The 26,184-nt window shown below is 41.5% G+C and overlaps 1 protein-coding gene across 5 annotated transcripts; it reads left to right on the forward strand.

The window, feature by feature from the left end:
- Window positions 1–201: 201 nt before the first annotated feature.
- Window positions 202–20,028, forward strand: LOC113010577 (BMP/retinoic acid-inducible neural-specific protein 3-like). 5 transcript variants are annotated; one of them, XM_026149700.1, is made up of 8 exons: window positions 202–790; window positions 909–1,255; window positions 4,514–4,716; window positions 7,201–7,418; window positions 11,696–11,801; window positions 14,267–14,503; window positions 16,115–16,337; window positions 18,740–20,028. In XM_026149700.1, exons 2-8 carry the CDS (start codon window positions 993–995, stop codon window positions 19,872–19,874), a joined length of 2,385 nt encoding a protein of 794 aa, XP_026005485.1. In that variant the 5' UTR covers window positions 202–790; window positions 909–992; the 3' UTR covers window positions 19,875–20,028. The 5 variants fall into 5 exon arrangements, with proteins under 5 accessions (XP_026005485.1, XP_026005486.1, XP_026005489.1 ...); XM_026149701.1 differs by having other exon boundaries at window positions 961–1,255; XM_026149704.1 differs by lacking the exon at window positions 202–790 and adding an exon at window positions 1,357–1,477 and having other exon boundaries at window positions 1,195–1,255.
- The last annotated feature ends 6,156 nt before the right edge of the window (window positions 20,029–26,184 follow it).

A 26,184-nucleotide genomic window follows, 5' to 3' on the forward strand; every position in this document is an offset into this window, starting at 1 on the left:
TATTATCAGACTCCGTTAAAGACCTTTAATGGGCAATATTCACCCAGGGAGAGACAAGCTGTGATGGGAAATAATAATGAATAAAGTGAAGATAATGGTGAGTGATGGATGCAGTCCTGATGCATCATCACTCCACTCATCTCCAAACTTAAGTACACTCAGTGATCATACTGTATATATTACCCTGCCAGCCTCATCATGATGCACTTGCTCGCCCTCTTGCTATCTCTCTTGGAAAAAAAATAGGGAAGAAAAGGTCTCTTTGTTGAAGCAGGCACTCATTCATCCACCAGCTCACACACAGCAAAGAGGAGATATAAGCGCCTACAGCGTCTGTCAAGATTTGTTTTTTTCTTTTAAATCTTTTTAAACAGACAATTTAGCGATCAAACAGAGCTACAGGGTGTCCCACTCACTCTGTTTAAATCTGCCCCCCCCCCCCCCTGTTCAACCTCTGGAACTATCTGTGACCGCACGGACGTCCTCGCAATGAACTCCGCCGTCTCACCGCCTCCGCCGCTTCAACTTCTCACCGAGGAGCGGATGGATGCGCGGATGCTGGAGCAACGTCTTCCGAAATAAAATAAAAAAAAGAAAAGAAAAGAGAGAGAAAAAGTTGGGCGGGAGCAGAAAAATACCCAAGTTGGAGTAGCTCTCTGTGAAGAGAGGACACATTACGAATTCATTCATTGTGTCGGATCGCTGATTCGGAGAGCTTTTATTCTTGGCTGTGGCGAGATCGCAGGAGTTCATCTTCGGGCGCATCCTTTTGGTTCTTATTGCAAATCAGGTGAGTGTGTCTTCGGCAGAAGGAGGAGGAGAAGGAAAAACGTTTAATTGCTATTATTTCTTGTTCATTAACTCTGAGGTATCACTGCTTTGAAATAATTTTTCCGACAAACCTCCAGATCAGCGTGACGCGCTACTTTTCAGCCCTGATTATCTGTCCTCTCCTCTCAGTCTGGAGAGAATGAGGTGTCGCTGGGTGAAGCATGAGCTGTCAGAGAATCAGTCATAAGCGGCTGTCTCTGCTATGGGAGGGGGCAGCTCTCAGCCTCTGGCTCTGCTGGTGCTGTTGCTGGACCTCCAGGGCCGCCACTGCCACTGGAGCCGCAGCCGCCGGACGAGGCGACGGCTCCCCCGGCTCCCTGGGCTGGCTGCTGTCGGATAAGGGCCCCTTCCAGCAGTCACTGGAGTACACAGAGGCTGCGGAGAGGTACCAGCAGGGCTTCAGCACCAGATACAAGATCTATAGGTGAGAAGTGTGTGTGTTTAACGCGTGTAATGTTTTGTGTGTGAGAGAGTTTCAGGTATGGATTATAAGTAGGCTACTTGCCATTTTTTTTTTCATTCCAGAGGTGTTACTGGATAATTTTACTGATGAGCAATTTCAGCAAGAGAGCAACTTATCGGTGACAGCAGCTGCTGTAGTGTGTGTGGAATGCAATCCTGCACACTCTCAGGATTGCTCTCACAGGTACCGCACCTGCACCAAATTAGTTGCAAGCTGATGAGCAAATCAGAAGAACTGCTGTAAGCATGCAGAGGGCCCTTTCCTGCTGAAAGCTCATCTGTCATCTGAATAACAGCAGGCATTTATTCCTTTCTTTTGCTTTGTTTCTTTATTATCTTCTTCTTTTTAACCTGGTGCTTTTTGCTGTTGCTGGTGTTTCTAAATGACCCCTGCAGCAAGAGTTAATGCCATGGATTGTGCGTGGACAGTCGAGCTTCATCCCTTCAGGGACTTCCTGCAGTATCTGCCAGCTGCACTTTGCTGCCTTTCCAGAAACTTTTCCTAAAGCAATATATTTCTGCTCTGATTTAACTTTTAGGTATTTATCGATCATTCCCTTCATGGCTCGGGGGTTTGAGTTGCAGACGTGCAGTAAAAAGGTCTGAATTATATTTTGTGTTTATAATTCGTGTGGAGGACCCGTGTGTGTTGATATTTTGTCACTGTCCCTGCAGTCCTGCGGGGTCGGTTTGAGAAGAAATGTTCATTTCTGTGGCAAAAAGAAGAAGAAAATCGCCAAGGGTTTAGCAAAGTGAAGGAAAGACTTTGTGTGCATCTTTAGCTGTGCTATAAATCAATCGCTCCATTATCTTTTCCCAGAAATCTTTAAGACTCTGGTGTTTATCTCGTCGTGACACCTGTGTTTTTTCAATGGACCCGGTGTGACAATGTCCCAAGAGTCCTCTGACTTGAGCTTCCTTGTTTCCAGTAATTACTGGAAATCATTAAAAAAGTATCAAAGAAGCAGACAGCTTGGACTGGAAAGGCACTCATCACTGGTAATGGCTGGCTGACATCTCACCTCTTAAGGATCTCTCACCCTACAGCAGTCAGCCCTGTATCCTCTCAGATGCCTTGCTCACATATTTTAAGCCAAAGGCTGGTTTTAGGATTAGGGATTAAGGATTTTAAGGATGACTCTAACTGAGATAAAAACCTGCTGTAACAAGATGATAACTGACAGGAGAGTCTTTTTAAAGCAGTTTTCATCCTCTCTGCCTAATGTGACTTATTTAATGGTTTAGAGATAAGGGAGGGCATTTAATAAACTGTGGGAACACTGAAGGCATTTTTTTTATAATAACTGTATTTTATGCACTCCCTACAATGCTGTAGACACTTCATATTTTCTATAGGTGTGCTGTGTTAAAGTGCCGGGGGATTTAAATTGCAGTTCTGCTCTGACCTCTGTAATAGCTGCACACCATACTAAAGCTCACGTGGCTGTCAGTCATGTGGAAGCAAAGCATGCGATTACGCTGTCAGCTAGCTCCCCCCCATACAGCTGCTCCTGTATAGTTTCAACCCCCCCACCCCCCAATAAAGTGTTTTCATCACTTTCTGATTGCTTTCTATGCGTACAGTAAGCCTCCACGTTTACATAAGCCAGCCCATTCCTACAGCGCTTCTGTTTTTCCACCAGTGCATGCTGATGGAGTAGCTGTAGGCTAACCCTGGGCTAGATCTGCAATATCCATCTGTCCACCAGAGACAGACACTCATCCTGTCCACTCGTTACGATGATTGGCCGTAATGACACACTCCACACAGTCCCGGTTCCCCCAATTATTTCTTTGCCGATCATTTTTCTCATGGCAGTGATTTGATGACCTCCCAGAAGGAGAGGGAGGTACACAGAGCAGCAGGCAAGCACCGTGGGAGAGGTGGATGTTAACTGACGCTGCAGAGGGAGGGGCTGTGGGGAATGGAGAGCGAGGGTTTGTGAGTATCTAGAGTTCAGCGAGGCTCGTGTCTAAAGGGCACGGGGTGACAAATCATGGCAGCTGATGTCGTGGGGCTTTATTTTCTTTATTTTTTTCTCTTTTTTTTGCACCTTTCCTGATGCTGTGGGGGTTGCCACTTTGGAACCCAACGAGTTTTGTTGTACCCAGGCGCAGGTTACTCAAAGCTGACATCGGTCAACTGTAACAGTGATTCTCAACTTGGTGCACTTATACACGGGGGAGGGGGAGGGTATCCACACGTTTGATTTTCGGATGAACATGAGGATAAATCTGTGCTGCATTACTATTACTTTTGAACCAGAGTAATCTCCAAGCTTTTAAGATTTAACAAATAGGCAGGTTGAAAAGCTATCTATTCATATTTTAATTTTTTTGTCAGCCTGGTCTATTATTTTTTTACTTTATCATGGTTCTGAGAATGAGTGCTGCTAATCTGTTGAGATCAGTGATATATTTGCACTCCAAATATATTTGCTGTACCACCAGCAACTTATGTCCAAAGATTAAGACAAATGTGCACACTATGTCTTGTTTTTTAAATCCGCTAACAGTCTGCTGTCCACAGCCTAAGGCCTCGGGTTGCCATAAAAAATAAATAAATAAATAAACAGAAAAATAAACCTTCTTGCTTGGATTAAAAGTGCATTAAAACTAGTTAGCAAGTTGGCAGAGCTCTAATAGAGCGGTGCTCTATTAAAGTGCTGATTGAATGGTTAAATCATAGCTGCTAAACCCAGTGCTAGTAGCAGAACCGATTGTTGTAATACTGCTACAATCTATATAATGTATCCACTCTTATATAATAAATACTGTTACATGAGTTTCAAATGAGAGCATTTAAGGCCAAAAGAAAGAAGAAAGAAACAGCTGTCTTATATAACATCCTTTTTTACAATTGCCTGGTAAAAATCTGACAATCGATAAACATTCAATCACTACTTGCCGTATAATCCCTTAAGTAAAAAAAATAGAAAAAAGGTTTTTCAGGGTAGTTTCTTGTACATCAGAGGCATATTGTTAAGCTCCGCTGAGCATTACAGCTTCATCGCTTGGCGTTACTGCTTCCTCTGTGTCCACCATGTATGTGAGCCATAAGTATACAGCAGCGTGTGCCTCAGTGAGGGTAACACACTTTCAAATATTGCTTTCCTCTCAACGCAGCTTGTTAAATAGCAGCCCGGGGCCTTACACACAATTAAAGACCTTAACAGAGTGAGCAAACCTGTGTGTGTGTGTGTGTGTGTGGTGTTTCTAGGGAATTTGGTCGATGGAAGGTGAACAGCCTGGCTGTGGAGAAGCTGGACAATTTTGGTGGCGGCAGGGGTTTGGCTTTGCCCCTCGACCCTGACTTTGTGCACGCCATCCGGCAGTTGGGGAGGAGACCAACCCTTCAGATGATTACAGAGAGTCTAATCAAGAAATACGGCACCCACTTTCTCCTCTCCGCCACTCTGGGAGGTACAGTAGAGTAGTCTGAGCTTCAAAGCGAGCCTGATCCACATAGCCTCTAATGTGATTTTTGTTCATTTTTTTTTCTAGCATATGGGGCACAGATTTTTTACTGTCTGCTGCTTTTGAATCAACAAAGCATGTAATGATTTTTCTGGATCAGTGTTTTTTGGCGTACAAAAAGGAATCAAATCGCCCCAGATTAGCGTACAACAAGTGATTTGTGGTAGGCGGGAGAACGACAGATATGATATTTTTGTTTAGCTGCCAAACCGGCACGGTTCCGTGAACAGAGGTTTGTCACTGCTGTGATATGCTGTCATTTATAAGCAATTAGTTTTTCTCTTCTTTTCTTAAGCTAACTGCTATCACAGAGCATGCTGTAAATGAACGGCACTGATTTGAGGGAAGTATTTGGCTAAAAAACAGTAGCTGGCAGTTTTCTCTTACGCCCCAAAATACAGCAACTGGTCGAAAACCAACACTGGCCATGCACTCTGTCTGTTAGTGTCTACAAAATTATTAGAAATTCGTCATGAAACCCACCCACAAAGATGCAATAGTCGCAAAGTGTTGTTGATGTATAACAACGTCACACAAGTCACAATTCCCAGTGCTTTGAGAAGTTCTTGTCAGATAGACTGAAACCCAGTTTATACTGAGCAAATGGTCCTCCTAAAAGGCAATATAGAAGCTTCCTGATAAAATAAACACTATCAACACTTCATGTACCAGACGTCAGTTTCACCCAGAGTCACCTTTACCACCTACAAACATCAGCTACATCGCTCAAAAACTGAATGAGTTCAAGTTCAGGTGAACTGTGTTATTAGATTTTTTTTTTTTTTGGCAGCACTGTGGTCTGCAGGATGCATTGTCTCAGAGGTCAGAGTGGATAGATGCATCAACAAAATGTGGATCTTCAAAGCATAAGACTGTTTGCTTGTTATTTTTGCAATCATCACATGTAAGAGTTTTGATAACCACCTGCCACAAGGGATGCTTGATCAGTGTGACTCGTTTCATATAACTGCTGCTGTAATACTCGGCTATAGCAGTGTTCAGAGTTAAGACGATGTCAGCAGACCAAACTGGGTGAAAACGATTATTAGCCTTCACCAAAGCAGGGTCAGATCAGAAAACGTAAACATGTGATTTAACAACGCAACAGTTTTGTGTCATTTTGGAAAAAGAAAAATGCTCATCATCTTTCTAGATGATTTTTAAGAGCATAAGATGAGATAAGATGCCACATTTTCACAGGGCTTTTTAGCCACATCTTTTAACATCTTTTTAATATCTTCATATGTGAGGATAGCTGCCTGGTTGGAAACCAGACATGAGCAGAAACAGAATCAGATGAATGATTGAATATTTTATATGGGGGAGGTGAGGGCAGGTTAAACTGGCGTGGCTCTTCTGAGGCACATATAATCCCATCTGTAGGGAAATAAGAAAGACTAACAGTCTGGCTTATTATAAGGAAAATTTGTATTGATCCTTGTTTGACTGGAGGTGGGCATATTCATATACACTGACAGTGTACTCTCCTTACAGAGGTTCAGCTGCGCTGACAGTTTAATTAAATTTAATTCGAAGAGCTTTATTTCCCTGCAAGTTTAAATACAAATTATCACAGAAGCTTTCAAATTTACAAAGGTCAGGCCGCACGGAGTGATGCTTTTCGAGCGCTAGTGGTGAGGAAACAGTTGGAGAACAGTGCCAATAAAGTAAGTACAGATAAAGTGACTCAGACCTGCTGTGACAGTTACGGCATGTTGTTAAGGTTCGCTGAAGAGCACCTGCAGCTCCCTTCAAAAGGCACTCATTCCTCATCTGGCTCAAATCTGAGACGCTTTTGAGGGAAAGTAAAAGAATTTATTAATGTCCTCTTGACTCAGTAGTGAATGCAGCTATTTTCAAATCTGTTCTCTGGTGAACGTTGTTCAGATAGTATAGGAGAGAAAGACCTGGGAAAATATAACAGGAGGAAGATGAGGTGAGTTGCAGAAAGAAATTAACTACTAGGGTAGGAAGTTCAACGGCATCACAAAAAGACTGCAGTTTTCATTGTCAGGGCTGACTTTCCAAAGTGCACGTGAATCTATAAATCTTATACTTAATCAAACGTGTCTTTTTTTCTTCTCACTGCTGGTGATTTGACCGTTATATAGAATTCATCTAAGAACAGCCCGGCGCTAACCTGATTTTGTTTTCCAAGTCATTTTTTTCCATCATAATTAAAATAATTGAAATAATTAAGGAAATTTGATTAACGACGGTGAGTGAGCTCTCTTTATTCACCAGGAGTTTAATAGATGCAGAGACCTTGCCTGTGCCTTTTCCTCTAATCATCCAAACCATCAGTTCCCCCACAGTACTTAATGACTACTGTGCTTTTCTATCTAGTCTGAAAAGATACTAATGAAAGGTGATTAGTGGCGTTCTGCTGGAGCTAATGAACCTCTCATCCCTCTGCCTAAATGTTACCAGGGGAGGAGTCTTTGACAATATTTGTGGACAAAAGGAAGCTCAGCCAGGAGTCTTCGCCCTCAGGGGGCGAGGGCAGCCGGGGCAGCAACAGGAACTCAAATACTACAGGGACCGTGACCCTGGAAACTCTCCACCAGCTGGCTGCTTCCTACTTCACAGACAGAGAGAGCACCCTGCGGAGGCTACACCACCTCCAAATCGCATCCACTGCCATACGGGTATGTTGAAGGAGGGAAATTGTAAATACAGCAGCAATCTGCTGGGAAATGAAACGCCAGACATTCACTGCCTGAAGGTAGCCGTGTTGTTCTCCTGCCTTGCGGTTTGTTAGCCTCAAGCATTTGCATGAGGGAAAGCCTGATATGAAGCTGGGAGTCGGGCTGGGTGGGTTTTTGGTTTCTGTTAAAGTGAACGTGGCTTCGGGGAATGACTTTGGGGAGAAAGAAAATAACTTCTGTCTTCGTCGCCTGGCTTAAATTGACCCGGCGTGGGTCAGTATGGACCAGTGAAATACTGGGGGTTTTTAATGCGGTGTTTTTTTTCTTTAGTTTCCTTTTAAGTTACAGTATCCATGTAACCCCGTGTTGTAGTATTTCCACTTTGACCTAGTCATTTGTAGCATATGCTTACATGCCTACATGATCTTAGACATGCTGAATGCAAACAAACAAAAAGTTTGGAGTCTCTTTAAAATGGAAAGAAAAAACAGAATGCTATTATATGCAAATCTCTCAAACCCGCATTTTATTCATGATAGAACATAGAAAACATGTCAGATGTTTAAATTGAGAAAAATGTATCATTTTAAGAAAAATATTAGCTCATTATGAATGCCAGATGTTTTTAGCTGGAGAGGTCTGGACTGCAGGTCGGCCAGTTCAGGACCTGGACTCTTCTACTGTGAAGCCATGCTGCTGTAACAAATGCAGTATGTGGTTTAGCATTGTCTTGCTGAAATATGTAAGGCCTTCCCTGAAAAAGACATCATCTGGGTGGAAGCATATGTTGTTCTAAAACTAGCGTATACCTTTTAAACACTGATGGCATCTTTCCGGATGTGCAAGCCCTCTCCTCTTCAGTGATGATGCGGCATCCATGTTTTCCAAAAATAATTTCCGGTGTTGAGTCGTCTGACCACACAGGTCGTGGCAGATGGCCGCCGCTCCCTGAGCCAGGTTCTACTGGAGATTTCTTCCTGTTAAAAGGGAGTTCTTCCTTTCCACTGTCGCCAAAGCACTTCTTCATAAGGGGTCATATGATTGTTGGCGTTTTCTGTTTCCTTTGTGTAATTGTAGGGATTTTACCTTACAATATAAAGCACCTTGAGGCAACTGTTATTGTGTTTTGGCACTATATAACTAACATTGAATTGAATACATGATGGCTACATTTCTGGATTGTGTTCTCATTTTGTGTCTTTGTCTGTTTGATGGAGCTTTAACCTGCATTTGTGGATGGCACAATGAACTGTGTTCACAGACAGTGTTTCCTTGAATCGGTCCTGAGCCCATGCAGTGATTTCCATGGCAAAATCAGGCCTGTTGTTAGTGCAGTGCAGCCTGCAGGCCTAAAGGTTACAGGTATCCAATACTGATTTCGGGCCTTGTTTCTTGCACACAGAGATTTCTCCAGATTCTCTAAATCATTTGATTTCATTAGGTACTGTGTTGCTAAAATCGTAGAAAACAAGTTACAATTTGTTATACATGTACAATGACAATAAAAGGCTATTCTATTCTATTCTATTCTCAACAACAGAATAATTACTTAGTTTTTGATCAGTTTCCTTGCTGCTGTATTTTAATATATGATCACGATTAAAGGTAAAAATTAAATGGTTAAAATAAATATAATGGAGTTAAATTCACCACAGATGAAGCATTGTTATGAAAGTATGAAATAATATAAAATTAAATATCAACTTGCAGATGTTTCTTAGGATTACTGACACATTTGCAGAAGAAAGTTTTAATTCAGGACATTTGGCTAACTCAACTTGAAGACAACTTACACTAATAAATCCTTTAATACCAGCTCAGGGACTTTTCTCCCATAACTTATTTAATCAGGTAGGATTAAGAGCGAATGCTTATTTACAGAATTGGCCTGACACTTAGGAGATTCACCTGTTGTGACTGCAGGGTAGCACTAAGTCTTTCAAATTTGTTTTTCCTGTTTTTTCCCCTCACCAGTGGTTTATTATCATGAAAATCTCTCAGCATGCGAGGAAAACGGGAACAGCAGATTTTGAAAAATGAAGCGTCTGACTGTTTATAGCTGACCACCTATAACACCCTAATTAAGTGACTCTTCAAGCAGTATTGCACGAAGCAGGCTTTCTAAGTTACCCCGCACTCTGTGGCAAGCTTTAAAGAGGGGAGCGAAGCGAGGGGCGGTTGTGTGTCCTGTTGTATGAAACACCAATCATCCATTTTATCGTCTGAAGTGGCTATTAGGGTGTGCGCATTAATCAGCCCAAGGGGCAAATGTAGATGCTAAAGTGAGTAGCCACTGATGAAGACAAGTGCCCTCCCAAAATGAGAGCGCATTCCTCTGGTTATGCATCAGCTTGATGGATTAAAGATATCATTCCATTAATTTTCAGCCAGGCTGACATAAATTCATTTGCCATTTTGCAGCAGGTGTGGAGTTTAGGCAGACTGAAGATCAGTGTGAGAGAAAGAGAGGAGAGCAGAAGAAGATGAACACTAGATTTTATGAGATAAATAGCCGTGCATTAAAATCACAGATGGTAACAGAAATTCGGTGAGAAATGGGAAGGTGTGTGTGCGTGTGTGTGTGTGTGTGTGCGTGCGTGTGTGTGTGTATTCCTAACTTTGTGGGGACCAAAAATAGGAAGTTTACTATACTTATGGGGACCAAAATCCTGGTCCCTGCAAGTTTGAAGGCATTTTTGAGATTCAAAATGTGGTTTTAGTGACAGGGTTACAGTTGAGTTATAGGTTTAGGGTTATGGTTAGGCATTCATTTTTCATGGTTAGGGTTGGGGTAAGGGGCTAGGGAAAGCATTATGTCAATTAGATGTCCCCACCAGAGATGGGCAGTAATCCGATTATTTTTTTCAAGTAACGAGTAAAGTAAGGGATTACTATTGCAAAAACGGTAATTAGATTACCGTTACTTTCCCGTAGGAACGCTGCGTTACTGCGTTACTAAAACCGTGATTTTTTTTTTGCGAGAATGTCTTATGACAGTGACGTAAGCAAGTGCGACATTCGTGAAAACAGCTGTGTGCAGATCAACAATGGATAATATATCGATTGTGGGAGAGAGTATGAGCGTGCAGCGTTTAAAGCGTGGAAGTACTGACCTTACTTTGAGTTTGATTCCATAAAAAGTGACAAAAACATTAGTGTCCGTTGTGCGTGGGAAGAAAACGTCTTTTTACAGCGAAAAAAAACCCCTAAACTTCCAAGCAAGCACCGAGTGCGCTATGACATAATGGGAAATTCACAGAGAAACTCGCGGATTCTTCCACACCGCTGCAGCACACCTGCACCAGGGTAAACCTCCGCCTACCACAGTCCTGCTTTACAGGTGAAAATAGAGCAAAAGGGCTGCTGAGTCTTTGATTTTATTTATTTTCTGCTGTGTTTTACTTGCATTTATTTGAAAGACTGAGTGTAAACACAAAAAAAACAATTATTTTATGTGCTGGAACGTGCAGAAAATAGGTTTAAATGTTAAACTAATTTATTCAAGTCAGAGAATGGTGCATATAATTTTATTTTTGCTTGATGCATAAAGTTAAAAGATTAAAACTAATAAAACAAGTTTTAAAAAAGGAGACTTTTCCATTTGATTACATTTTGTATGATGGATTATGTAGAAAAAGTAGAATTGGGCTGAAAGAGCTATCGCTTTATCACCTATTCAGGTTGTAAATCGTGTTTTTAAAAAGTAACCAAGTAACTAAGTAATTAATTACTTTTGAAAATAAGTAATCAGTAAAGTAACGGGATTACTTTTTGGGGGAAGTAATCAGTAATTAGTTACTGATTACTTTTTTCAAATAACTTGACCAACACTGGTCCCCACAAGATATAAATACCCGATATGCGTGTATGTGTTTTTGAATTTCTAGCTTTAACATTGGGATTGTTTACTGTTAGAGATGCAGAGAAGTGAGTCAGTTTAAAGTTTTTCAGTCAGAGGGAAGTTGATTTCCTTCCCTCACATCAGAACAAATTATTCTGTGTGAGGAGAGAAAGCTTTCTAATTGAAGACCTTTTCAGTGTTACTTCACCGTGACTCATTGAATACCAAGCTCTTTTAAGACATAAAATGCATCTTTGATGAGGATTTTTATGTTCTTTTGACCTTTCTTTAGAAAAAGAAAATATTCAAGTAATCCATGCAGAACCAAGATTATCAGTTGTTTTCTACCTATTAACGCAGATGGAGGGGTGAAAACGGGGGCGACTGCTGACAGAGCGAGCGTTCATAACACTGTTTTCTCTTCATGTGCTTCCAGGTGACTGAAACAAGAACCGGGCCGCTCGGATGCAGCAACTATGACAATCTGGACACAGTCAGCTCTGTGTTGGTTCACAGTCCTGAAAACAAGATTCAGCTGCAGGGTAAATTTTAACCTTAAGATTGATTTGGGAGCCAGTAGTTCATCTGCAGAGCACGTTCTGTTGGTTCAATAAAATTTGAGCGGGCTTTGGCTACATGTAGGTAAACTGTCTGAAGACTGAAAGAGGGTATTTGCTGAAATGCAATCACAAAACTAATTAACCTTTTATTAGCTCAGACAGAATACAAAGTATTTGCCCGGTTATCTTGCATTCCAGTTGGAAAGAGCAGAGAAAAAATCAGCAGAATATCCAAGGGTTCCCCGACTGACTAACTCTAACCATGATAATGACCACCAAGTCCTCCAACTAAATAATCGTATTGGACATTTGTCCCTTCCATTTGATTGAATCATGTAACGACATGCAGGAACGTTTCCACTTAAAAGAACAAAGTCTAGATGAGCGGGCAGATCAAATGGTCTTTGTTAATCAGAAGACTGGAACTGAAGTATCATGTGGAAGTGCTTTAAATGTCACTTTTATTCAGTGTTTACTTCAGTTTTACTTGCTGTTTGGTTGGGTTTAAGCACCAAAACTACACTAAAAAACTGAAACACGCTCACTTTCACTGCTTGTGATGGACCGAGCAGTGAAGGAAAGTCAAGCACAGGTTAAAGTCCAAAAACAAGTTTTTTTTAAATTTACCCAAAAACAAACTTGGTTAAATTATACAGAAAAATCTAAATCTTGGGCCCATAAAAGAGGTCAAAGTAACAGAACTCTACTTAAAAGCTGACAACAATACTACTAACTCAAACAAACTGAACTCCCTAAACAAGTCAAAGGGGAAACTTAAATCAGCCCACATAAACACAAAGGGGTAGAACACAAAAACCCCTAATTCCATTTCCCCCCCATGATCCAGAGTTGTGGTATGACCCAATTTGCAGGTCTCATATAGGCTTGCTCCGCCTCTTAGCTCATCAACCAAGGGAGTGGGAGCAGCTGCCACTGAGGTCACTCAGAAAACAAAGAGTAAATCATACACATAACAGTGTAAACTACAACGTGCGCACTTATTTTAGAATACAGTATTATGCGATTGTACAAGTAAATTAATTCTAAACCAAAACCAATTCTTTATTACCCTCTAAATTAAATCCTGTATTTAAAGACATTAAAATGAAAGTGTAGTGTTATGCGTAAGTCTCTATTGTAACACTAATGTTTGGTAGACATTACCACTGTGTGGCTGTAACTGCAGCCATCGCACTGCTAAACACACGTTAGAAAGCTTCATTGATTCATGATCATTTGAATTTAAAGATGCTGATGCACATTTTGCAGACAGTTAAGAGCTGTCCACACAGAAAGCAATTCGCTTGTTGTGAATCACTTTATCATTGCTGACTGGTCACTAGTGGAAATTCTAGGCTTCACTCGCCTGGGTAGCCATCTAGGATTAGTCAGAGCCTTTGAGTTAGGGTGAAGTCAGAATTTGTGGTCATCATGTGATTCATCTAGACTTCAAACAGTTTGCAGAATAGTCATTTGTGATTAACCCTCATGTTTTCTTTTTTTTTCAGAAAAATATAGTTAATTTGATCAGACTGATCTAAGACTCCATGTTTTAAAAAAAAAAAAAAAAGGATTTCGGCACATAAAATAAGTTGTATTAGTCTGCATACAATTTAGCATGTTTTATTCAACATTTGTACTTTTTTGGTGTGCCGGTCGAAAATGACCGATCGTTAGTAATGAGACAACGATTAGGTGCCAGTAGTGGAGGTTTTTACATATAGCCAAGCTTGTTATCGCCTCCCTAAGCTAAGCTAAATAGCTACAGTAGTTATTATTTCAATTATTTATTTATTTTATTTATAGCTACTAAATGTTCCTGAGAGATCCATGAAGCTTATTTCCCACACTGTGAAAATTGCTTTAATGCTTTAATGAAGGCTACATCAGCATATCCATCCGCTGTCTTCAGGTTATCCTAATCAGGGTAGCGGGAGAGCCTATCCTGTTCCAGGTGTACCCTGCCTCTTGCTCCGGGTATACATATGATGCAAGGCTGCATCAACATAACCATTAAAAAAGACATTCGCATATTTGTTCATTCCAACTTCCTTCCTGCAATCTACAATAATCCACTGTTTAATACTAAAGATATAAATCTTTGAAAATACAGAACTACTTTATTATTTTTTTATCATTTTTTTTAATTGTTCCTTTCTAGTAGTAAGTAAACGTCTGAAAAGGCTGAGTCAAACAGGCTAGAGGACTGCTTTAAATGGTGGATTAATACATATTTGTTTATCTTGGAAGTACAGCGCAGGATTATGTATGTAAGATTAATCATTTTTAGACAACAGTAAACTACAGCAACTAACAAGACGTGTTCAAATGTTTTCACTTTTGCTACTCAGACTGCTTTTTCTATGAGGATGAATCAGCCGCTCTTTCACATGTTTAATAGTTTATTAATTTTTTCCCTCGTGTGTCTCGTCTGTGGTGCTCCGCAGGGCTGCAGGTCATCCTTCCAGGCTATTTGCGGAGCCGCTTCATTCAGGCAGCTCTCAACTACGTTGGCTGCAAATCTGAGGGCCAGTTTATTTGCAAGAACAGTGACTGCTGGTGTGACTGCAGCGTGGACTTCCCACAGTGTAACTGTCCTCGCTCTGACCTGGCCACTCTGGAAAACAACCTGCTGCGCATCAGAGACGCCTGGAGGCTGACCTACAAGGAGTTTGAGGAATCTGGTGAGTCAGAAATTCCTTCAAAATGGGACTTGAAAATGTCAGCTTGAAAAGTGCTTTCACAAAAAAAAGAAAAAGAAAACACACGGGTGGAACAGTGGCTTTTAAAATCCTCCTCAAAAGTACGTGCTTTGGGACTAAGGTCATTTTTTTTCCTCAAGAACAAAACACTTTAAAGTTTAGTCTTAAAACAAAAGTCTTGTTTTATGTTCAGAATGCTTTCTTAGCTGTCAAACTCTGACAGCTGCCAGACTTCAAATCAAGAGACCTGTCAGTCATTGTGTCAAATCAAATGACGGCTTTGATGCTCTCAAGTTGCTTAGGGCTGCTCTTAGTGATTTTTCTTTTAAATCCATCTGTTCTCATCAAAGTGCTGTGAACATAAAAACATGTACAGGAAATATCAAACATGATTTGTATTTTTTTTAGTCTAGGAATAGTCTCACAAGCGACCCTCTAAATCCACTACATGTTGTTTTAACGCAAAAAACAAGATATTATTTGACTGGTGACCTGCAGAGGTCCTTAAAACAGATACTAATACTTTTAGACAGAGCCAGGCTGATTGTTTCCTATTAAATTTACTTCATTGTACAATTTTCATAAATTTTATCTTTAAAATAATGCCAGTAATTCCCTTTGGGGAGACACTCATCTTGCGTCCATTTAGACACAATGGGAAAACAGCCTATAAAACCTGAAATCACTGAACTGCTTGATTCGAACAAACATTTTTCTCAGCTCTGTGCACAAAAAAACTCATAAAAAATTATCTACATAAACAAATGAACAAGCTATTGCACAAAACCTGGCCTCTGTCCAAGCACGTAATAATGTGCTATTTCTTTCTTTTTCAGACTGTAATTACCGTAAACACAAAACCATCGCAGAGGAAGTTAGCAGCTTTGACTGACACTTACCCTGCAGTTACACAGATATACGTCGGCACAAAATCAGCAGCGGCTTTAAAAACAGAGCCCACTGTATCACAGCACAAAACACTGCAGTGCTGTAGGTTATTCAGATGTTTGAAGAAAGTTATAGCGCAGCTTTGTTGCCTGTGATGTCGACACTGAGTGCACTGGGTTTGTGTCTCTTTGTGTATTTGAGATTAGAAAGGGCGTATAAAGAGAATGGCAGAGAGGATGCACTGCGTCGTTTTTTTGTACTACTGAGAGGTGACACAGTTCATGATATAAGTTTCCTCCGGCATCAAAAAATGTCAAAGAAGTTTAATCAGGGGCACCGCTCGTTTCTCGTTAACGCGGCAAAATGTCTCCCTTTCATATTAATAATGTCAGAAACAGCAATTTCTCTAATAAGACTTGTTGCCTTAAAGGTATACAGTGACTTATTCTGACAACAGGTGTGACATAGAATATGAAAATCATTTGTTCCCTCCTGAAAAAAAGAGGCATAAAAGATCAAAACACGCCGCGCTTTGCAGCTGTTATTTCTCCTTTTTGGGTTGTTTGATTTTCAGGGACAAACAATGAGGAATGGATGCGTTTGTGTGTTTTTTGTTTTTTTTTTTGTTTTTTTTTTTTAATATTGTCACCCTGCGGTTTATGGCCACAGGCAAAGTTTACTTATTCATGTTCTCCTTCCTACCAGAGGAGTTCCAAAGCTTCGTTGGGAACCTGCCAACCCATTTCGCTGTAAACACATCTGTCGTGGAGCACTTGTGGAGGATGGATGCCAACCTCCTACAGCGATACAGGCAGCTGGAGACCAGTAGCAACCAGCTTCTCACCAGAGCGCACCGCACCGCTAACAAGCTCTTCAGCCTTAGCAAGAGGTGCCGAAAACAACCCAAAATGATCCAGCAGAGGCCCAGGTAAGAAGCAAGCAAGGAACATGAGGGAGGAGTATTCATGCTGCTGCCCGTTAAGCCAAGGTGCTCCCCAAAACTTATAATTGTGAAAATGATTTATGCACCAGGCAGTGAAAGAAAGCAGCAGAGCGAGACGGTACTTATTAGAAGGCACTTGAGGGAAAAGTAGTCGTGGAGTAAGGTGAAAAGTGCTGACAGGAGGGAAGCGGCTTCTCTGTTCCAGCCTCAGAAAGACGAACGGAATCCCAGCTGGCCAAACGGCCACGTTTCACTGTCGGCAGGTTCAAACTACATCACAATCAATCCAGCGTCTTTAAACCTCTCATGTCATCTCATTTCTTTTCTTTTTTTTTTATCAGAACCCGTGGACAGTAATATAGTTTGCTTATATATAATTCCTATATTTTCTTTTTACTGTTACAGCTGCTGTATCAGCAGCACTGCCACTTGGACGGTCTATTCGAGCAGCCCTATCAGAGACCACGTTGGTCATAACTCCAGTCAGATTTATGCCTCTCCTATGAACACTCTGTGTTGATAGCTATTTCTGGCAGGGAAATTAACTAAATGACACGATCCATCAGTGTACTACTCAAACACAGACACTGTCTCCTCAGTCCACAATCCAATTACACTCTTTATCAGACTCCTTCTGCTCGTAAAAAAGAAATTCAATAGTAGTTTAGGATAACCGGGAAGATCATTTTTCTTGGTGTGTGTGTATGCGTCCTCTCATTCAATTTAATTACACTGTTTTCAAAAAGTTAGTAGCAGGATGCTGTTAAAATTTAAATAAAAACACAAGCATTGAAAATCATTAAAAACCTACATTTATCTGAAAATGGTACAAAGGTTTTGGCAAATAATTTTTTTTTTTGTCATTGTTCAATTTGAAGCCAGGTAAACTGTGTCCCTGCTGCTGAAACAACATTTAATTGTTTCATTTCTTAATGCTCCAGAAGATCTCGCTTCAGCACACAGACAATTTTTATAGCAACATTAGGAATGGAGTTTGGTATTATCGTGCTAAAATCAGCAAGACAGTCCCTGGAAAAGACGGCTGCATATATTGCTCAGCAGTAACGGCAGTTTCACAGATGCGCAAGTCACCTGTGCCACGATCACCAGTGAACCTCTTCAACTTTTGAACTGTGGGCTCATTAAATGCCAGGTGGTAACTCTCCTTTGTAGAAGAAGGTCATATTTACTTTATAACATCACAAGATAGGAGGAAATCAACCCTTTTCTCTTTTTCACTCGTCTCTGTAGTTTTCCTAATAACTGCATTGATCCTATGCTCATATCGAGGCTGCTAGCTTGCGGCTGACTCAGAATTCAAGACAGCTTTAGCTTTATCCACTTTGCCTTTGTTTGCTTCTTTGAAATGTTCATGTTCAGCTGTGTGAAGGTCACCACCTCCTCATTGTGTCTTTACCTAATGACGCGTTAGCATGGCTATCTGCTTGCTGCTGTACATGTGTTGAGCGTGAAGGACTAGCCGGTTACCTGTTCAGGCTGAAATTGTCCGACTTCTGTCCTTGGTCCCTTGACCTTGTTAATATATGACTTTTATTGCACGATAGAGTTATTACTTGCATACTCTCAACTGGTCCTGGCCTCCCTGAGCCTGTTTCTCCTGCAGATGTCTTCAAGTTGAAAGGGAGTTTTTCCTTCCCGCTGTTGCCAGGTGCTTGCAAATAAGGAGTCATTTGATTATTGGGGTTTTCTCTCTATTATTGTAGAGTCTTTACCTTACATTGAGGTGCATTGAGGCGACTGCTGTTGTGATTTGGTGCTTTATAAATAAAATCGAATTGAATTTTGATGCAGTAATGAACTGTGTTCACTGAATCATCTTTAGAGCTTTTCCTCGCTTTTTTGATGCCGTGCCCCCCAAAGACCTGAAGATCACAGCCTTTTATTATTGGATTTGTCACTTACTTGCAAAGATTTGTTCAGTTTCACAGAATCTTTTTTAAGACATTATTGATTCTACATAATAAAATCTCCAAATTCATGCTGTGAGACACATAATAGGGCTCTTTGAAAAGCGTTCCTACGTGGCTATATTTCTAAAAGTAGTCTAAGCTTGAGATAGAAATAAGAGTAGTGGCTGCACCACAGAATGAGAATTCAGCAAATTACAATATTCATTTTGATCTGATTTTCTGTTATGACTCCAGCTGAGCCCGAGTTTGGCTCAAATTGTTTTTTGCCGCACATCAAAACAACACATTGTTTGTGCAAAGCTTGATTAATCTTCTTAGGCAAAACATTTTCTTTGTTGTATAATCACAAAAACATGAAAAAGATGCAAAGTGACAAAGACAAATGAGTTATTATATAATAACCAATACAGCAGTATCCCTGAAGCTGTACTGAAACACTTGTTGTCTCTCCTTCAGGCCTCTGCAGTTCTGGCTGAGCTACGCTCTCTCCGTCTTGTACTGCAGCGAGAACAATCAGGTTGGTGTTTACAGCGATGAGAGCCGCAGCTGCTCCTGCCCCTACAACCATCCACCTTGCCAGGGTCTGATCCCCTGCTCGGTGGGTGACGGTCCCCGCTGTGCCTCATGTTCCACAGAGAACCGAACTCGATGTTCCAGCTGTAACCCCGGCTTCACGCTGACCCAGGGAGTATGCCGGTCAGCCGTGCCTGACCCCACCGACCCCTATCTGGGTTTGGAGAGCGACAGAGATCTGCAGGATTTGGAGCTGCGCTACCTGCTCCAGCGGCGTGACCCGCGCATCGCCCTGCATGCTGTGTTTGTGAGCAACGACGTGCGTGTAAACACTTGGTTTGATCCCTCGTGGAGGAAAAGAATGCTGCTCACGCTCAAGAGCAACCGGGTCAAGTCCAACCGTGTTCATATGCTCCTCGGACTCACGCTACAATTTTGCCTCACCAGAAACAGCACTTTTGAGCCAGCACTGTCGCTGTTTGTGAATCCCTTTGGGGGCAGCCATTCGGAGAGCTGGACCATGCCGATAGGTCAGCACGGATACCCCGACTGGGAGCGGACCAAGCTGGATATCCCCTTGGACTGCTATAATTGGACGTTGACTCTGGGAAACAGATGGAAGAGCTTTTTTGAGACAGTTCATTTCTACCTGAGGAGTAATATCAGGGACCCTGTGGGAGTGACAGGAGGAAACAGGAACATGACACTGTACTATGAGTCTCTGGAGGAAGTGGAGCCTTCCAACAACATCGGCTACATGAAGGTGAACAGCATGCAGCTGTTCGGTTACAGCGTGCACTTTGACCCCGAGGCGATCCAGGACTTGATTCTGCAGATAGACTACCCGTACACTCAGGGATCGCAGGACTCGGCCCTGCTGCAGCTGGTGGAGCTGCGCTACAGGGTCAACCGCCTCTCGCCTCCGGGGGCCCCTCACGTGGATCTGTTCGCCTGCCTGCTCCGCCACAGACTCAAACTGTCCAGTGCCGATGTGACCAGGATACTCACTGCCCTGCAAACTTTCAGTGCCAGACAACCAAACTATATGGAGTACGAGGCAAATAAACTGTGTAGTTAAGCGCCTCCATTTGATGTTTTGTACTATTTCCTTGCCACAAAACAGGCCTGTATCCATTGTCAGCTGGATTGGTTTACATCAAGTGTGTGGTTTGTTGTCCAAGACTGTGCTGTACATACACAATGTGCAATTAAAATAAGTGTTTTTACCAAGACTTTGGTGTAGTTTTATGGATTTAAAGCACCTGAAAATTGCTTAAGAAAGGAGAAAATCAACAATACAGTGTTAATTATTTAGCGCTGATAGTTTGACAGTCAAATACTGTGCTATCAAAACATTTACATTTGAGTCTCCTTTTGCACAAAATCAGAAATGTCCTCACAGTCTTCCTAGCTTGTTTTATAGTTTTCAGCTCAATCCCACTGGAGAGTGTGCGCTGTGTTGTTTTTGCCCATCTGGAGCCTCAGAACACAAGGTCTCCATTCAGGGAACAGCGTTAGCGCAGATTACTAAGTATATAGTGAAAGAAGGGGGAGGCTGGGAGTAGCCTTCCTCTGTTTCTCTGCTGTCCCCATATGCCATTCACAGTTACTGTGATAGATGAGCCAGGGTGCCGCAGAGACATGCCCAGCATCAAACAACAGTAAGCAAAGTGTCAGTGACAAGGATAGTACTCTCACCCTGCGCCAGAGCAAGTTGGACCCTCACAAGTGTGACTCTGGCCAAAAGGGAAATCAGCTTTAATCCCCCCGAGGGCTGTCGAGAGTGGAGCCGCAGGCTAGCAGCATGGAGCAGCTTTGATTAGACGAGCTTCTAAAGAGCTTGTAGCAAAGACGCAGCTTCATCAGGATTCACCAGACACGTTGCTCCCAAGATTAAAGCCAGACACAATTTGCTCCGATGCTGTCATTCAGAATGAATGTGAACGAGGTACCTGATGCAGTTTTGATTGTGAGATGAGGTGCTGAGCATACTACAGCTATCACCGCCCTACTGTCATTCACATTATGATGTATCATGCTGCAATTTTGTGGGAAATAAGCTTGTTTTTTTTGTTTGATTTTTTTGGTTGGTGGTTTTTCTTTTTCACTTTATGTGGCAAAGCTTAAAAATGTGCTCAAGGCGCTGGTTTCATTATTAGTTGTTGTTTTTTTGTTGTTGTTTTTTGCATCCTCAATAGGGTTTCTTTGAGCTTAAACATTGATTTTGCAATGTTATTGGTCAATTTTTAGACACAGCTTTATTGTCTCCAGGCTGCCATTCTGTTACTGAGCGATCAGGCATCACAGGCTCTGGTATTGGCTACTTTGTGTTCATATTCAGCCTTTGAAAACGACCCCTTTACAACTCAGCCTTTTTCTTTGGGCTCTTGTTTTAGAGTTTAAAAGCTGTTCATGGTCTGGAGTTTGTTGTAGCAGTAATTTAATATGCCAAAGCTGCACTGTGTGTTTTACCTGCCTGCAGGGAAAAGTGTGTGTGTGTGTGTGTGTGTGTGTGTGTGTGTGTGTGTGTGTGTGTGTGTGTGTGTGTGTGTGTGTGTGTGTGTGTGTGTGTGTGTGTGTGTGTGTGTGTGAAGGAGACACTATTCTGGATCATATCCCAGCAAGAGTTAACTCCCTGGGTTAAATAGTGAGCATCTGGTGTGACTTTTAAAACCTTCTGAACGAGAAAATACTCTGCATCTGGGTGTTAAATATGTGGCGCACTGTTACTGGAGGCAGTCCAGGGCACCTTTGGGGTGAGTATGAAGCAGAAAGAGGGGTTTTTTGGGTTTTTTTTCTTGGCTCAGATTTGCTAAGGCAGGTTTTGATTTTAGGTTCAATTTGTCCTTAAGATGAGTTTGAAAAAGTTTCTACTTCATTTCACTTCAGTTTGATTCAAAGCTCTTCACCATCCTCGACCGATTTTCTTTCAGAGGTAAAGAAATAAAAATAGTTCCTGCATTAGTGTTTTCCAATGGCAAGCATTTAGATTAAAAAGTAAAGGTTACATTAACCACAAACCTAAGTGCTCAGCCCCCGAGCTTTTGAACAAACCTTTTAAGAATTTCAGAATAAAAAATATCAGGATTATTTACAAAGAAAGGGCCACAAACAAGGATTCAGAATAAGTTTTATCGTGCACCCATTAAAGGAATAATTCAGCTATTACATTAGGGATATTTTTGGAAATATACTTTCTTGCCAAGAGTTAGAAGATTTATATGCGTCTTACTGCTGGCATAATAGATATGAAACAACACAAACTCTAAGCTAGTATATTGTTTTTGTGCTTTCATGCTTTCATATTTGTAGGCATTAAATTCCAGCTGTTAATGTTGTGATTAGTTTGTTTTTAACTAGTGTTAACCAGTTTGGTTTTGGTCTGATGCAGATTTTCAATGCTGGTAGACGGAGCTTCCCCTGCTTCCACTGTTTTCAGGTTGTAGCCTCATTTAAAGATCCATTATGGATGTGTCGTCAGTGCTGATGTGGAATGGATGTATAGCACATGTGGGCTGGATGTGTAAAAGTGCAAACACTGTAGTTTGATGACGCTCACTAAGCGTGTTACCTGTCTGTTTTTTGATGTCCCACTATTGAGGTTTCTCACATGACTACAAGCATACATTGCTCAAAAGCTGTGTGCCATGTAGGAAGTGGTTAAAATTACCGGCCATGAGGGAAAACATTTTATTTACCAACTTCCTGTCAAGTGGTTCTTTAACGTTGCCGGCTGAAATCGGTCACAAAGAGGCCACTGCACCAGAAACTTCCTTGTGATTGCTTTGGTCACTAGCAGGTCCTCGCAGTCGCCTGTGGTCTGCAATCACTGGTGAATACTACCTTAGCTGTAGTAAAGATGCAGGTCTGTATGACTACGTTACTTGCAACCTACGTTGTCACCTCGATTGTCCACTTCCAAAATGACAAACAAGTTAAAGTCACGTGGTTAACGGTCATGTGACTCCAAACCGTCAACATTCTAATTTTGGCCATGAAATAAAACAGTTAAGTATTTTTCTTTTAGCTCCAACAAAATGAATCATCTATAAATACACTTTCTCAACATTTGCTTTAAAAAAATATATGATACTTGATATGATTTTAAAATCCTCTTAGTTATGTCAATAATTTAAAATTAATAAAATATAACAGGAGGGCAACTTGCAAAAATTGATTTCACTTTTACAGCTGAATAAACCTGAAAGTTTAATGATAAAATCACTATGTTAAAATACCAAAAATTGGATTAAAAGAGTCCGGGGCCTGATTACTTTATGTTCCTGCTGGTGTGTAATAGCCTGCGTCTGTTGTCCACCAGGAACACGATGGTTCAACAGTTGAGGTAAACAGGATGCTCGGCTGCACACACTTGACCCAGATCCACTAATACAGCCTTTGAGTTAGTTTTGCAGATGTCGTTCATGGCACTGATGTTTTGATTTGCCTTTGATCAGAGTTGCTCAGCGCACCCTGAGGTAATTCCTATTTTTTTTTTTAAATCTTCTATTCAAAGCTTTAGAATAGCTCTAACATGCTTGACCCTTAAACACATTTTGCAGACGCCATTGACTTCAGTTCCACTTGCAGAGATTTAAGCATCAATAAAAAGTCAAGCCACCTATCACAATACAAATTACAAGACCTGCTCTTTATCTAGATATTTCTACCTTCATTCATAATTTGCATATGTGCTCATCTGCTAATGGATTTTGGATCAGATTCTGTGCAGTTCAAAGCAAAGCAAAGCCGGGATAAAGAAAATGTACACGCTTACACTGAGAGGTTTTATCTGTGGGAAGGGCATGAATGCAAGCGGCTCTGCACTCATACAGGGGGCAGAGACTGAGTGATATGCAAGAGCTTTGTGTTGGCAGGCTAGTGGGCCTCAGAGGAAACATGAGTTAGACTAATGTGTGCGTCTGTTTAACAAGCATGCTGGTGATGGGAGGCAGGGGCTCAGAGACTGGAAGAGTTTATGGAGAAGACGACCCCATGGGAGGTATCAGGAGTAATAGCTGACGATATGTCAAGAACAGCCCAGACAGCTTGCTTTATAGGCCAATAGGGATCAGTCCTTGTAAACTGAATGTAGATTGTCGATTTTTTTTTATTTTCCACCTTTTAGGAAAACAACACACAGAGGAGGAAGAAAACGGGTTATTGATCACTATATTTCAATCTAGGGTCACACTTTACCATTTGTTTGTGTTTTCTTAATCGCAAAGCCTTTTCTGGGCTTTAATCTGGCTCTTTAGTGAATGCGATTGTTCGCTTTGTGTCTTTAACGGTATGTCCACAGGTGCTATTAGTGCTCAGTGAGAAACCCTTTTGTGGGTGGCCAGTGGGGACATTCATATAACTTTACTCCCTTTCACTTGAAATTCTGTCTGCTGAGAGCTATTAAAACCCCATTCAATTAGCATAAGGACATGTTAATTTAGAAAATTAAGAGTGGGGCTATGTTCTGCCAGCAGTAATGAGGAGCCTAATGCAGACTGGAATAATGATAAGACATCAAATAACGACGCCAATCCTAGCAATGTAATATGGCTCTTGAAAAACCAAATGAGATCAGACACGCTAATGTTTGAACGCAGTGCCAGGGCTTATAAAGATATGAAATACAGCTTCTCGAAACTGTACCCCAAACATCAGCTTTGTTTTTAGAGTTTGACTGATGGCTGTTTAACGCCACGCTGACGTTCTCAGCCTGAAGTGACGCTGCCACCAGTGCATCATTAAAATGTGTCTATTTTCACGTCAAAAGTGGTGAATATTAAGTGTTTTTCCTTAGCGTCTTACTAGTGACAGGGTGGAACATCCTCTCAATCAGCATGAACTGTGGATCGTCGTTTGACACTAAAAATAACACAGAAAGCAGCCGAGGCTGATGGACTGATGAAATGCTGTCAGTCTGGCAGGGTCACAAATACTCTGCTAAAGTGTTGGGAGAACGCAGAGATACGTGAAGCACTTAAATGAGGAGGTGAATAAAAAAGATGTCTTTGCAACAAAATAACTCCTTTCAGATCTGAGCAACCTGGAAACATAAAATATTTAAAAGACGCAATAATAATGTTGGCAAGGAAACAAGTTGTCTGCAGAACAACAAAAAATTGTTTTGTTTTTGCTACTTGGAACATTGTCCGTCGTGTGATAAAACAAAATGAAGTTACTGATTAGAAGCTTCAGAATATTTCAGACCTGGCTATTGGTTTCCCCACTATCAGCCACAATCAGCTTCATCATCTTATTTCATTTTGAGAGCCGTGTGCTGCACAATGAAATGTTGAGGATCGCTTCCTTACCGAGATTAACAACAACAGAGGCTTTCGGATTTACATAGTCTGTTTATAATGAGTAGTGCTGGTGAGCCTCCTCTCTCCACACACACACACACGCACACACACACCACACAAAGCAACCAGAAGGTTGCAATTCTTCACCCGAATCTCTCATTATTGCCGCAGCACTAATGACGCAGTGAGGATCAAGGTGCTGTATGGAGATGAAAGAGGAGATGCAAAGGATTTACAATGCTTCCAAGATCACTGATAAAGCACAGCGTAAACAAAACTTTGCCTGGGGTTCGCACCACCAGGGAGTTGGGATTTAGTCTCCTGATTCAGCGTCATCCTCTTTAAACTCGCGGCATTAGTGAGGCAGAGAGCAGAAATCCTGATGAGGCCCACCAGAGCTCCAAGCTGCAACATTTGAAGACAACCACTCACTTTGGATTCCTTTTTTTTTCCAAGGCTCATTCACAAGCACTGTATGTTCTCTGTACTCATTATCCTGCTGCTTGTAGAAACCCTAATGTTTCCTCTAAGTGGCTCCAGAGAAGAACATACTGTATAATCGTCCATTAATCAGCGGCTCGGGACGACGTGTCAGCTCGGAACTCGAGCATCCTTGAAGCGCAATCATATTTAATGATAATCCTCAAGGCCATTTTCACTTGCTTCCAACGCCCCTATCGGCATCTAACTATGTAAGTGCGGAAGCATCCCCCCCTTTGTTTTTCTGTGTGAATGACATAAAGTCGAGTGAGGCAGATGCGCAATGTGCTGTAAGCTGCTGGATAATGTTTCATCATCTCAGAAGTCTCTATCTTCACCGAGATCTCGAGCAGTTTTCAAATGTTTACCCCCCACAACTTCCCAAAAGCATTATGTAAGCTACTTTAATTATAAATAGACACACTTTCTCTTTCTTAAGGGAATAATACAATTACATCAAAGTCCACTTAACGTAGCCCCAACGTTTGTGAAAGTTGTGTCCTGATGCCAGCGCGGCTGGTACTCTTATGTTACGTGAAGCTGCTCCTGCCACGGCGCATATTTGTCCCAAATGGTGACTTGAATTGACTGCCTCATATATTCAAT

This window comes from Astatotilapia calliptera, chromosome 18, assembly GCF_900246225.1.
Source record: "Astatotilapia calliptera chromosome 18, fAstCal1.2, whole genome shotgun sequence".
NCBI classification, from domain to species: Eukaryota; Metazoa; Chordata; class Actinopteri; order Cichliformes; family Cichlidae; genus Astatotilapia; species Astatotilapia calliptera.

Excerpts from the sequence above, each read along its gene's own strand:
- LOC113010577 (XM_026149700.1), top strand. The coding sequence starts at position 993 with ATGAGCTGTCAGAGAATCAGTCATAAGCGGCTGTCTCTGCTATGGGAG. Across the intron at positions 4,717-7,200 it reads CCTCTCCGCCACTCTGGGAG|GGGAGGAGTCTTTGACAATA; the intron begins GTACAGTAGAGT and ends AAATGTTACCAG. Across the intron at positions 14,504-16,114 it reads CAAGGAGTTTGAGGAATCTG|AGGAGTTCCAAAGCTTCGTT; the intron begins GTGAGTCAGAAA and ends CCTTCCTACCAG.